General features: G+C 42.1%; 1 protein-coding gene across 1 annotated transcript; it reads right to left on the reverse strand.

The window, feature by feature from the left end:
• Window positions 1-2655: 2655 nt before the first annotated feature.
• Window positions 2656-13019, reverse strand: kcnc4 (potassium voltage-gated channel, Shaw-related subfamily, member 4). The gene is made up of 4 exons (XM_037243627.1): window positions 11989-13019; window positions 8142-9066; window positions 7863-8039; window positions 2656-4933 (listed from the first exon to the last, which is right to left on the reverse strand). The coding sequence occupies exons 1-4, from the start codon at window positions 12619-12621 to the stop codon at window positions 4860-4862; spliced, it is 1809 nt and encodes a 602-aa protein (XP_037099522.1). The 5' UTR covers window positions 12622-13019; the 3' UTR covers window positions 2656-4859.
• Between the last annotated feature and the right edge of the window lie 707 nt (window positions 13020-13726).

The following is a 13726-nucleotide window of genomic DNA, read 5'->3' on the forward strand; positions in this document are numbered from 1 at the left end:
AAAGCAGTGTGATGACTCATTGAAGCATCATATTGAGAACGACAAATATTTGTGTCCATTTGTGTGTCAACTGTATGTGTGACTCTGCTATTCAAAGTACTTCTTTCATTTCTGGTCTGGATTTTTCCACTCTTATCATTTGTAATGGGCTTTTGGAAAAATGCAAGCACGTCAGGCAAAATTCCACATCCCATTATCCAGATGTGCATACTTTCCGAATGATTCCCGAAAGAGGATCTTGTCATCCCTTTTCCTTTTTCTTCTGCAAAACAGAGACCAATACTACGTAGTCTACAGATAGATAGACACTAAATGTTCCTGTAATAGGCTGAGCATCAGGTTGCGCAAGAAGTGACACACACACACACACACACACACACACACACACACACACACACACACACACACACACACACACACACACACACACACACACACACACACACACACACACACACACACACACACACACATAGAGTGGCATCCATTAGCTTTCCACAGAGCATCTGATGCTTTTGTGGTGGTGGGGGGCAGCCTTTAGGTTAAATGTCCAGTGAGGAATAATTCTTGTGCTCTTCACAGATCGTTACATCTCCATTACCACTCACAGAGGCCGATTGATTTCTTTTCTTTTTTTTGACTTTTGGCTGCAGATGTTATTATGGTCAATGGGCTTTTTAGCTCATGTGGCAGGATGCTCGCAGCCTGTTGTGCGCTATGTTGATATTGTGTGCCCCACTGGTATTAAACAAGTGTTTGATTACAGTGGAAGTCCAGTAGTATTTTTTTGGAGGGAGGTTATTATTAAGTTGCATCTTTGACAAACCACGAGTTGAAGTAAATCGTGATTGAGGCCATTAAGTTGGCTATAAGGAGACCCTCCCTCTTAGAAATACTGTGTGTTTAAAGCTCACTTTTGATTGACAGTACGTATGGATAAAAAAACACGTCATTCATTTTTTGTTATTGTGACACAGATTGGCAATCGGTACTTTGTCCAGATTGCCTCACCGCTGAATGGCAACTCCATGAGGAGGTGAGTTAGATTTGATGATTATTTTGCAGATGAGCATAGGCCGGCGCACCTAAGTGTGGACTGCGCCACTGTGGGAGTGATCACAGGTGACTCCAATCAAAGTGGCCCCTTTCATTCTTCTTAAATGTGGCAGTCCAGTTGTCACTGCTAGTCTGAACATGGTGCAGATATCCAGTTTTTGACATGGGCACATAGAGCTCCAAAACATCTGGGCTGTGAAATGCTCCTCCTTTGTTTGTGTGCTTGACTGTTTGATCAGTCTTTTGTTCCTCTACGTATATGTGCCCTGACATTTACTGGTCACCAGTCCATTGTTTGTCCTGATATGCACTAAGAAAAATGGACAGATGGAAGATATTACATCTTGAGGACTGCTTTAAAAAGCTGAAGAATCCTCCTCTCGTGTTGCCATAAAGGGTAAAAAAAAAAAAAGGATTCCACAGGAAGTCAACAAGGTCCTTTTTTCACATGCAGCATCACATTGAGCCCCTCACCATGGAAACTGTGTTCCCTATCGTCATGACAACCGTCAACCGGGAAGAAGAGCACAAAGCCCTGAAAAGGGGAGAAAACAATAAATGCGCGGGATTAAGGTCGACATTTCGAGCCCTCGCACATTCTCTTCCTCTCACGTTCCTTCTTGTCTTCCTGAACAGCTCTGATTTAAAGAATCCTCTCAGTCATCTGGCTGCAAAACACTCCGCTACCTCTGGGAGAGCAGTAGATGCAGTAGCTATACTAGTATCCTCGTCACTGTATGTATTTCATTCAAGTAATGAAGTCCTGATGGGCCAATCACATCACAGATGTTCACAATGACACATAGTGGATACTCAACAATTGGATGGCATTTAAATTTCCATCTGACTGTTCAAATTCAGATAAAAGCACACAATTCCATAAGAAACCTAATACATGTCTTTGCATTATGCATATTGTACGGGCCATTATCGCAGTCGCGATACTTTTTTGAAATATTGACATTATTTAAAAGGAGAAATTAGTGCATATTGTTGCTTTGATTGGAAACATTCTCAGGGTTAAGCGGTGATCAATTAAACAGTGAACATTTTAGAAGTATAATAAACTAGTTACACTGTGTGCCACATAACGCCATTATAGCTTCTATTCAAAGCTAAAGAAGCTCCACAACACAAAAGTGTGCTCTGCAGATGCCTAATGCCATTCATCTCCATTGTAGTCATTGTTTTGTATTGTATTGACGTGACACACACACACACACACACTTGCATTAATTATACCGCCACATGTCGGTAAGAAAACAGATTAGCCGTCTTTTAAATTCATTTAGTGACATTATCAAATTAATTGAGGGAAGGAAACGTATTTATCGCTGCTTTGTGGCTTCAGGTTTGAAATGAGACCAAGCTTCTTTTCACGTGTGTGTGAGCGGCAATTAGTGTTCCCTGCCATTTCAAATCTCCATGGCGATATCCTCTGTAATTTAAAAAGACATTTTAAATATATGAATTGCACTTTAATAAATTTCAATGTGCAAAGATGATTTAAGATACAATGTATGTATTGTCAACGAAGCACCACTGCATCGCCATAGTAACATACAGTATTTGTATCTACTGAAAATATAACAACAAGCCTTTGATTCCATTCAGAAAGAAAACATTCTTTTTTTATTTTTCAATGCGACACTGCGCTTAAAGGGGAGTCTATTGAATTCATATGTGCATAGTGACACGAGACTACATTATACGCACACACGCGGCATACAACGACTGATGTGCTTCTTTGTCATTATCAAAATAATACATTCTTCATTCATGGTACATACATGTGTCATATATATTTATATACAGAGAAGTTACAAAAACCAAAAAGATAAAGAATATAGGACTGTGCTACATACTGTACAAACGGTTCAACTGTGCTCATTATAAACAATGTCTACATATGGATTTGAATGAACTTTTAATAAACATAAGGCCACTATGGTAGACTGTGAGGATGACTCGTGTATACAATGTGGAATGCAATTGTCAACAACAGCTGGTTTCATCACCGGAGGTAATCCGGTTACCTTACAGCACAGAATCCAGCTGCATTACTCAACCAGAGGCCTCAATGGTGCGAGCTCATGAAAAGACACAAAGGCTGAATTTACACACTGGTTCAAGGCATATTTAAAAAAATAATATTCCTATGTCGCATGTCTATTGTGATGGAACTCATGAAACAACACACAAATTGCACTTAAACCATTAAAGTCTAAAATCGGGTCGTTACAACAACTTTGATTTGTTTGGCAGTTTATTTTTCCCCAATGCATGTTCTGTGCACCATTAATGAACTAATGGTAATGTTTATATCCTTGTAGTGTGGCCTATTTATGTCACATTTAATCGATTTACACCTCTACATCATATTTACTGTCATGTGTATACAGCTTGAATGTAGCATATTTACTGTAAATCATACAGTGGATATAAAACATCTCTGTTAAAATGCCAGGTTTTGGTGATGTTAAAGAAAGTGACACCACACAGGAGATGTGGCAGTCTTCAGAATCGACCTTCATATTTGTTAAATCGGAGCCAGCACAGAACCGCCATGATGTAAGTTCCTCTGATTAACCCCAGATAAAGTTGCGCTTTTATTGACAGTTTTTTTTACTTTCTATTATTTGCAAAGACTGTCGGCTATTTTGAACTGTTTTTGTTTGCTCCCACTGTGACTAATTCCCCATTTCCAGCTGAAGAAAAACAGCCTCAAAGCACCAAACTTTACAATATGGTGTTTTTGTGCTGATGTGTTTGCGGCAAACATAACTTTTGGAAAAATGGTCAAAAAGATCCACTTTGGTTTTATTCAACCTTGACACCTTTTCTCGCGTGTTTGGGAGGTTTATTTGTAAAACAAAACAGTCATTGAGTTGGATAGGTTATAGGTCACATTAATGGTGGAAAAGTTTTTGAAATGATTTACCTTCTGGATTTAGACCATATTTTATTGTCCATGCGTTTATTGTAATTTATATTTGAATGTTTATTTGGATTACCCAACCTGGAAATGCCCGATTACAATTGATTTTTTTCTCTTTTTCCGCTGCCAAAACATGGCATTGCTACTCGATCTTGAAGCATGCAGTGTGAATCCAGCCTTGACGTTGCTGTTTTTTACCGCGTGAGTGCACATTTGGTCCTGACTCAACCAGCGTCGGTACATCTAATGCCACAGGCAGACAATATTGCACCACATGAATTTTGTACTCGAGTCAATACAAATTAAAGAGTACAAAGGGGATGATTTCACAAATTCTGTATTGTGCGTGATGACGACAAAATTCTCTAATCCTAACCTTAAACCCTAAAAAAATCTTTCATCTAAACCTAGTTCACAGTTACTGTCACGCTATACAAAAACGCCCACTGGCCAATCACAGCACAGCACTGCGCGGCGTCACTACGTTGAGTTCAGGAGAGTATTGCATTTGATTTATTGTTTGTATTTTGTGTTGTTGTAGTTGCAGTCATAGCTAAAGGTCAATTAATCCAAATGGGGGAAATAGCTGCGTAGTTAAAAAAAATGAATGTAAAGCAGAGGTAGGCAAACATAAAGATAGCATGTAAAATTAAATTTAAATGATGCTACATTACTAAAATCATGACCGGCTCGTACAACACTATATCACGCAATACATGCTTTAGAACATGTGCTATTTACATGGTAAAAGATGCAACTCATATTCACCTTAGTATTTATACAGGGGAACATAATTGAGTCAAGAATCCTTCAGGAAGCGGAGCGGAAAATAGTTTATGCTTTTTCTCTCCCTGATCTTAGTCAATCAGCATCCGCTCAGTGAGGTGACATCCGGCTTCGTGTAGTTTGCAGGGGTTGCCATCTTGTCTTTACAAGTCTCTGGTAGAGCAGAAAAAGATTTTTTTTAAGCAAGACAACTCACAAATTCTGGGTTAACATAAAGAAAAAAAACTTCTAATGTAAATTGTTAAGGATTTTGGTCATTATCGTACCATGTAGTCAGGGTAGTACAGTGTTTCAAAGCAGTCGACATTAAAACAGCTTGTTCCATCTTGCCATTACCTCCCTAAACAGTTGATTCGAATACCATAGTGGTACTTTGCAACTCTGCAAATTTTGCACAAATCCGTGAAATAGTATTACGGCACTGATAATTGTAGCGGCAGCTCTCTATATACTGGTACAACTGTCATCGATCAATATTCCACAACACTAGACACTTTAAAGTGCTCAAGGACTTTCTGCATCCTTTCACATCAAAAGTTGTATCACAACAACTACCACTGCTACTGGTACTGGTCACTTTAAATTGTGCAACGGTCATCTCCATCATCTGCACAACTGGCATTGCATTGTAATGACCGCACCACTTTATCTTTGCTTGATGACTCTCTGCATCGTTACATCTGTCATTGGGTGCACTAATGGTACTCTTTCATCACGGAAAGACTTTGTCTACTTATGTGTCATGTCTTTGTTCATCGTAATTGCTTATTACTGCAAAACTAGTTTAGCTCATACTGTCTGAGACAAATTCATTCTGTTTTACATACTTGGCCAGTCAAAATGCTTCTGGCGAACAAATAGTAGGCTATGCTACAATGTAAAAAAAATAGAAACATAAGGAGATTTTTGTTTTCAAAGGGGTACTAGAGCCAATGCTAATAAATTGTAACATGTAGTAAGGTGGCACAATGAAAAGACAGACTGCGTTACCTCATGTCATGCAGTCAGGTTATATTTTAAGTGATAGGTCGACTGGATAACATGCTAAGAATTGTTAAACTAATACATGGCAATAGCAACACAAGGTCATTAGGACAACCAAAATTTGTTTCAATGTTCCCCGATAAAATGCTATATAATGCTCAAAAATAAATGTATGCAAATATGTAGAACTATAGGACCAAAAAGACAATATAAACACCATAAGGATTTTTCATTTGACCCTTTAGTCATTAGCAGTGTATAAATGATGGGAATGAATGTAAAAGGTAGTGTTTCCACTCCGTTTTGTTGATGGAGAGCTTTTAATGGCAATCATGCCAGCGCAGTCGCTTGAGGATATGGAAAATCGTTGACGTTCACGTGGCTCTTAGCAACACTCGAGAGCTCGGCCGTGATGTTCTTTGTTAGAAAACAAGCAGGTTGTCCTTTCACACAAATAGAAAGCGCTTCTTTCATCCAGCGACGGTTTTGCATTTGTGTGCGTTTAACACAATTCCTGGAAGGATTTCGAGCAGGTGTAGGCAAGCTAGGGCACACAGGTCACAAACAGCCCCACTTTGCTTTCCAGTCATCTGGGCATTCATGTTATCGAGTCCTAATTTTTTTGGCGCATTTATTTGTCATTTTCCCATTTTCAGCTTCAATATCTGTGAGAGTTGCTGACTTGTGTGCGGGCAGCGTGGCATCAATTCCCGCTCAGTGGCGGTGTGCATGTGGGTGAGGCTGGTTGTTCATCTCGCTATGTGCCCTACGACTGTCTGGTGACCACTTCGGGGTGTCATCTGCCTTTCGCCCGATGTCAGCTGGGATAAGTTGCAGCATCCCCGCGACTCTGAACAGGATGAGCGGTGTTGAAAATGGATGGATGGATTTATTTATCAATTTTAGCATGAAGTTGGTTAACTGAGTTGTAAATACAAAAAGATTGCAAAATAAATATGTATTTTGAATTAATATATTAAAAGTACAAACTATTTGTTTAATCGAGTTGTAAATACAAAAGAATGCAAAATAAATATGTATTTTTAATCATTATATTAAAAGTACAAAATATTTGTAGATTTTGTATTTGTGAATCATTTTTAATATAATTATCGTTGTTGTATTATCAATCAATTAACTCATTATAATAGTTTAATAAAATAGACTAATCTACGTGTGAATTCGATGTATTCTTTCTTTTTTTGTATAATTGTTGAATTAGTCATTCAAATTCAAATCATTACAAAAATAATAATAAGAATTACATATATATTTGGCATTTTAGTGGCATGATTATTTATTCCGCATTGAATGAGGACAAGAAAATGGCTGGATGGATCGTACAGTAATGGCATAATTGTGTTACTTTTGTAGCGCGTTACGCTCAACAGTGAGTGTAATGGGGATCATGGACAGCGTGCACATGGCTCCGAATTGAATTACCCCCTCCTCGTTCACTCTAAGATTGAGTTTTGAGATGTTGTGCTGTTGTTGCTCTGCTTTCTATGGCTTTTGCTTGTGAACGGTTTTTGAAAAATATGTCTGACATGTCCACAAAGAGGCCTCATTTTCATTACTATAACGGCCGTGACAATAAGGGTTGAAAAATTATTTAATAACTAAATCAAAACATGCATAAGTAGTCTCACCGAAGCCAGGCTACACTGGCTCATTTCTGTGTTGTTGTTTTTCCTTGACGTCCTAATGGGTTTTGTGAGGAAAATCATCTATGGACAAAGTGCAGTTTTGCAGGCAAATGACGAAGTGGATGTCGAGCAGTCGAACTTGAGCTGGGAAAATCTGAATTGGTTGCCCAATATAGAGCTTCTTCACACGAGCTTTTTTTGAGGGGGTGGGGGTGTGGAAAGCACTATTGAGTACCAAATGTTTATTGGTTTGCCAACAGCTAGTTATCTGTGCACCACTAATAATTAAGCATTATTTAATAATCTGTGCACCTCCACATTTTAGAGATGTCATGTATTTCATTCATAAATATGTGAACAGCAAACCCTGCATGATGTTTTTTGGCACAATCCGATGTGAAATATGAAGGTATCAATTTCTAGGATTTGTGCTGTTTTGTGTACTAAGTCACCATAGTGGACGCTGGGCTCTCCAGGGGTGAGCAGGAAGCAGGTAGCTTCTTTCTTGGTCCGATCTCTTCCCCGGGGGCAGCGCAGTGACCATTTTTCACTGGGGGACAGTGGCTGGGTCAGGCTGCAGCCTTCCTCCTCGGAAAGGGTCACATTTGCGTCGCCGTTCTGTTTGGAGTCTGAAAAAAAAAAAAGCCAGATAAATGCCAACGTTTGCAGCCACTGCCCCCGCATTATGTATACGCCGTGCACTTCTACTTTGAGGACAGCGGCTGTCTGACCTGTTCGGCTGTCGTCGGCCGCCAGCGGGCACGTGTCGCTCTGAGTGCTTTCCCTGCACGAATTGGTTTCCGACTTCTCGAAGGACACCGAGTTGGTCTGAGCCTCGGGATTGGGGTTGTGCTTATTCTTTTTCTTGGGTAGCTTCTGCTTGGCCATGGCTAGCGAGTAGTACATTCCAAAGTTGTTGACTATGACCGGCACAGGCATGGCGATGGTCAGCACCCCGGCCAGAGCGCACAAGGCCCCCACCATCATGCCCAGCCACGTCTGCGGGTACATGTCTCCGTAGCCTAGCGTGGTCATGGTGACCACAGCCCACCAGAAGCTGATGGGGATGTTCTTGAAGTGTGTGTGGTTAGCGCCCGTGGGATCATGCGGGCTAGCTCCGATCCGCTCGGCGTAGTAAATCATGGTGGCGAAGATGAGTACTCCCAACGCCAAGAAGATGATGAGCAGCAGGAACTCGTTGACGCTTGCCCTTAGCGTGTGCCCGAGCACACGCAGACCCACAAAGTGTCGAGTCAGCTTGAAGATCCGAAGGATGCGCACAAAGCGGACCACCCGGAGGAAACCCAGGACATCGTTGGCCGCCTTGGATGACAGGCCGCTCAGACCCATCTCCAAGTAGAAGGGCAGGATGGCCACAAAGTCGATGATGTTCAGCGAGTTCTTGATAAAGAGCACCTTGTCCGGGCAGCATGCAATCCGCACCAGGAACTCAAAAGTGAACCACAGCACGCACACCCCCTCCACTAAGGTGAGGACGGGCTTGGTCACCATCTCCAAGCGCTCCTCCGTTCGCGTCTCATTGCCCACCAGCACCAGCTCCGTACGGTTCTGCAGCTCGTTGAAGGCTTCGTGGGTCTCCAGGCAGAAGGTAGTGATGGACACCAGGATGAAGAAAAGGGATGCCAGCGCCACTCCCTGGTGAAAAAACACCGGACGATATTTCATCGTAAACCTTCTCAGAATGTTTGTGCACAATAGGCCGTGACTCTTGACCTGTAGCACTAGAACAATAGTGACACGTCTGGCTCCCTCTAGTGGTAGCCCAAAGAATCACTGAATGAGCTATTCAACCTGTCTTTTAATAGGAAACCCAAATATAGTTGAGCACAAGTCCTGATTCCAGACTAAAGTTTATACAGTTGAAGTACGAAGGAGTGAGAATCTTGTGGGAAGATTACTTTGCAAAACGCAATGGCTAGCCTGCTTGCTAATATCAGCCATCCATTTCAGCCTCAGAAAAATGGGCGCCATTAATCCACGCGACAGAAAAGACTATTATTAGCCAGTCCCTGAATGATTATGCTATGTCTGAATTTCCACCACCTCTCTTTTCAAATCAGCTTAGTCGTTTAAATGTAAATTACAAATGGTATTTTGAACTGATGCTACAGACATTCCAACTACAGCGGTGGAGAAGAAGGCTAAAAATCATCACCCGAGCCATTTAGCCTGTTTTCTCAACCACTCTGCCTTGGCTTAGAGAGACAGAAGGGTTTGTTTACTGCTGGTGAAATACGTGTGACTTGCAACCCGAGTGAGAAGAAAGTGGTTTGAACAATGCACGGATGGAACACGGTGAAAAGGTCTATCGTGTGGAAGGTACATTTGAGTTGGATGGACCATTACATATAATGTCAACATGTTAGGTTAGAGCTGCACATTTGATCCGTACACACTGTGAGTTGTGGTCATACAGTCAGCATACTGATTAACGATTCATGTGTAACAGTGCAAATAATGAGAAACAAAGAGTCATACCGTCCCTTTATCAATGAACAATATGGCACGCCGTCAGAAGGTTTAATGAACGCGTTGATGGTATACTAAAAGCCTGAACAAATTGTATCGCCCTCGCTAAATAAATAATCCCGCAGCTGGATAAATAATTCTGCTATCTGTGTGTGTATGCGTGTGTATGTGTGCGTGTGTGTGTATGTGTGCGTGTGTGTGTATTCCATGAATGTGTTTATACATTGTGTAGCTCCTCATCTCCCATTTAGGATGAAACTCAACCATTGCTTTCGGGTCAAGTTGAGTAGGGTGTGTTTTATTCACATTTGGCCAATTGCCACCGAATTTCTGAATTATTTAAAAGGTGACACCGAATTAAACTGAAGTGTTGTGCCGAAAATGAATTTCAATTTAGGTCTGTGCTGGAATACTATGTTCATGTTTGAAACAATTTTATAGTAGTGCTACAATATTTGAAACTCCTGCTATTCAACAAATGAGTAAGTTAAAAAGTCTTTTGGAGGGGGGTAGAATTATTCATTATGTTGTCTGATCTCTTTTCATGAAGGCATGAAGGTGAATCTGAGTGCTTATGAAAGAGAGCCAGTGATCACACTTCACCAGTGGAAACTTTAAACAAGTTGAAGAGATTTATCAGGATGACTACGTGGCACGCACGCACGCACACACACACACACACACACGATACAGTCAGGCCATCCAAAAGAATTGTAATAATATGTAATGGTCAGACACTGTACACCCGAGCATGTTTATATCATATTTAATAGTTTGTGTACCCTCCAACTTAACATGTTTACATTGTATTTAATGGTCCATGCACCTCTAATGCACCGTAATCACAACACTGCACCTTTTCAGCACAAGTGACAAATATTTGGCAGCTAGCCTGAGAACCTAATTTAGCAGTCTACATGTGTTCTCAATGCTCGTCCTTGTCAAACATCAAAAGCACACACCAGTCACAATGTGAAGTACTTAGAACATGTAGAATGGTAAATTTGCTTCTCCCTAGCTGACATCACTTTTGTTTAAAAGGTCAAGTTTTTCATTCCACCTGAAATCTTTTGTGTATTCAAATGTATCTAGGAGCCAAAAGGTGATGCCTGAAATGTGATCAAGTTCAAGGTTGCTGACAAAGAAGTCCACTAAAAGCTCGCTTAGCTCTTCTGCCATTAGCGTGTACATTAAATGCTACTTTCAGATGAGTGTATCCACCATAAAAGTGCTACAAGAACAAGAAGCCTTTCTCTCCTTTTTGCTGATTCTACTAATAAAATGATAACATCTGAAGCTCAGCTCAAGCAGACGCCGGTAAAGGAGACATATTGTGCTTTTTTGTTTGTCAGGATTTAAAAAGGTTTCAATGTGTCTGTGAAATGCTTTCATCAGTACCACAAGGCTCAAGAATAATAGTAGTTTTATTTTTCCCATCCATCCATTTTCTACAGTGCATGGTTATTATCATTAGGGTCATGGTTGAACTAGGACATATCCCTGCGGATTTTTGGTGAGAAGTGGGGTCCACTCTGAACTAGTTACCAGTCAATGGTGGGAAGCATATATGCTAACAATGGACTCGCCAGTGGATGTAAGTGTGCATATCTCCCATACACCTGTGCACAGTGACAAATAAATGTAATCTCAAATATAAAAGTGAAGCAAAGCCAATAATGATCTTGAAAGTGATTTTCTGGCATTAAGCATCTTGTAGTGGGATTAATAATGAGCTATCAGGATTTTACTTTGTGGTGTTTGTAACTTTTTGATAATTGCTCATCCCTTGGGTCAAATTGACCATGAGACGTTGTTGTTTCTCTGAAACAAAAGCTATCTGTATTTGAGCAACAGGTGCCTCCCCCCAAAGAAGATGCCATAATAATAATTACAATTCTAATTAAGCGAGATGGGGTTGAATTTAGTTCTCAAAATCAAAGCAACCTATTAAATGTGGTGGTGGTGTTTTCCTCGTGCCAATAGTTATTATAATGAAATTACAAAATGATGGTCAATATCGACCCTATTGCTGATCTTGAGAAACAAACTACCTGTTGTTCAGCAACACGTGTCCCTCCCCAAACTCACCCTGGCCGCTTTGGACGAGTAGGGGTCGTCAAACAGGGCCCAGATTTTGGGCTGCCAAACTTCGCAGCAGCCCCTTGACCTGCCCGGACACTCCTCGATGCCAAAGCGGCGCGGCGTATCGCCGTCGTCATCGCCGTTGTCGTCCGGCTCGGGCGGCTCGAAAGTCTCCAGTGCTTCCTCGGCGTCGCGGTGCTGCCGGTAATTCATCCAGCAGCACGGCTCCACGTCCGTCTCGTCGATGCCCCAGAAGGCCAACTCCTCCTCGAAGAGCGGCCCGCACACGTCGGCCGGGCAGTGCAGCTTGCCGGTGCGGTAGTAGTTGAGCACGTAGGCAAAGATGCCCGGGTGGCGGTCGAAGAACAACTCCCCGCCGGTGCTGCTGCTGGGCGGCGGCGAGTTGCACGACTCATCGGAACCCACCTGCGGCTCCGGGTGGGCCAACCACGCCAGGCGGGTGCCCGGCAAGGTGCGCAGGGTGCTCTTGTAGGTCTCGTGGCGGGTGCCGCCCACATTGATGATGATCTTATCCGAGTCTTCACCTCTGGACATGTCCTCCTTCAAGCATGATTTGGACGGAGGCTTGTTGCCGGACTTGCGTCCACGGTAAGACGAAACGCACACGGAGCTGATCATCGTCAAATCGGCGCGCTGGATGATGACAAGGAGCTCCTTGTGTCAAAACATCAAGCACGCCCTCATCGCAGCTCCGAAGCTCAGCGAAACCACCTGTTTGCCAACCAAGCGCGGATGTAGCTCACTTTATAGTCCGGCGCGCGGATCGCAGCTGGTGCGTGTTCGGCGCTCCTTGCAAAACCTCTCACGCCGTGCGCCTTTTTCCTTCGGATAGTGCAACTTTTCCCGCACCCGACCAATCCAAGGAAGACATTCAACAGTTGGAGCAGATGTGCGCCAGTTTCCCGGCGGGGATTCTCTGTTGATGCGATGCGTCTCTGCCTCTCCCAGCGACGCGACGCCGCGCAGCTCGACAACAAGCTCTGCTTTAACTCTTTCACTGCTGGCTCGTCACGCAACCACTCTCTCCCCATAATGTCACATGTCATAATGGACGAAATAATATGAATATGTATATTAATAACATTTTAAAATGAACGTACATTTTCATGCATGCAACGAGCTTTAAAATTAGACCCAATTCCGTTTCAGCTCTCGGCTATAAATGTTAAATGTTATTATAACTTTTTTTTTTTTTTTACAGTATTTACTTGCTATTCAACGGGATACATATTGAACCCGGCATCAAATGTTCCAAAATGCCAACAGAGGCTGAAACATGGCAGCAAAGCGCCATTCTTTAGTGGGAACGAAACTCCTCAACTCATTACAACATTGAAACCAAAATGACACAAGATGGTGGAAAAGCACTCATTTTATCTAAATAACAAGCCTCAATTCACCAGGATAGTTTTAAAGCAAACTCGGACACAATTGATGTCACGACCCGTCCCCGGTTGTTTTATTATGTGTAGGTTGTCATTATTTCTGTCCGTGTCTGTGCACTCGCCCCTCCCTTCCTGTGTCTACTCACAACCTATGTACTGATCACAGTCACCTGCCTCTCGTTACCTGTCACGTATTTAAGTCCTGTCTGCGTGTCACACCCTTTTCGGATTATTTTTTGTCTCACGTCTCTGTCAGTTCTGTTTTTGTTTGCCAGCCCTGTCGGTCAGTCCCGTTGATATTTGTTAGGCCGTTAAGTTATGTTAGTTTGCCGGTTCTG

Source organism: Syngnathus acus, chromosome 2 (assembly GCF_901709675.1).
Source record: "Syngnathus acus chromosome 2, fSynAcu1.2, whole genome shotgun sequence".
Taxonomy (NCBI): domain Eukaryota; kingdom Metazoa; phylum Chordata; class Actinopteri; order Syngnathiformes; family Syngnathidae; genus Syngnathus; species Syngnathus acus.

Coding starts and splice junctions, on each gene's coding strand:
- kcnc4 (XM_037243627.1), bottom strand. CDS start 12,621: ATGATCAGCTCCGTGTGCGTTTCGTCTTACCGTGGACGCAAGTCCGGC. Junction 9,067..11,988: donor ACTCGTCCAAAGCGGCCAGG/GTGAGTTTGGGG, acceptor TTTTTTCACCAG/GGAGTGGCGCTGGCATCCCT. Junction 4,934..7,862: donor AGAGCCCAGCGTCCACTATG/GTGACTTAGTAC, acceptor CTGCTCTACCAG/AGACTTGTAAAGACAAGATG.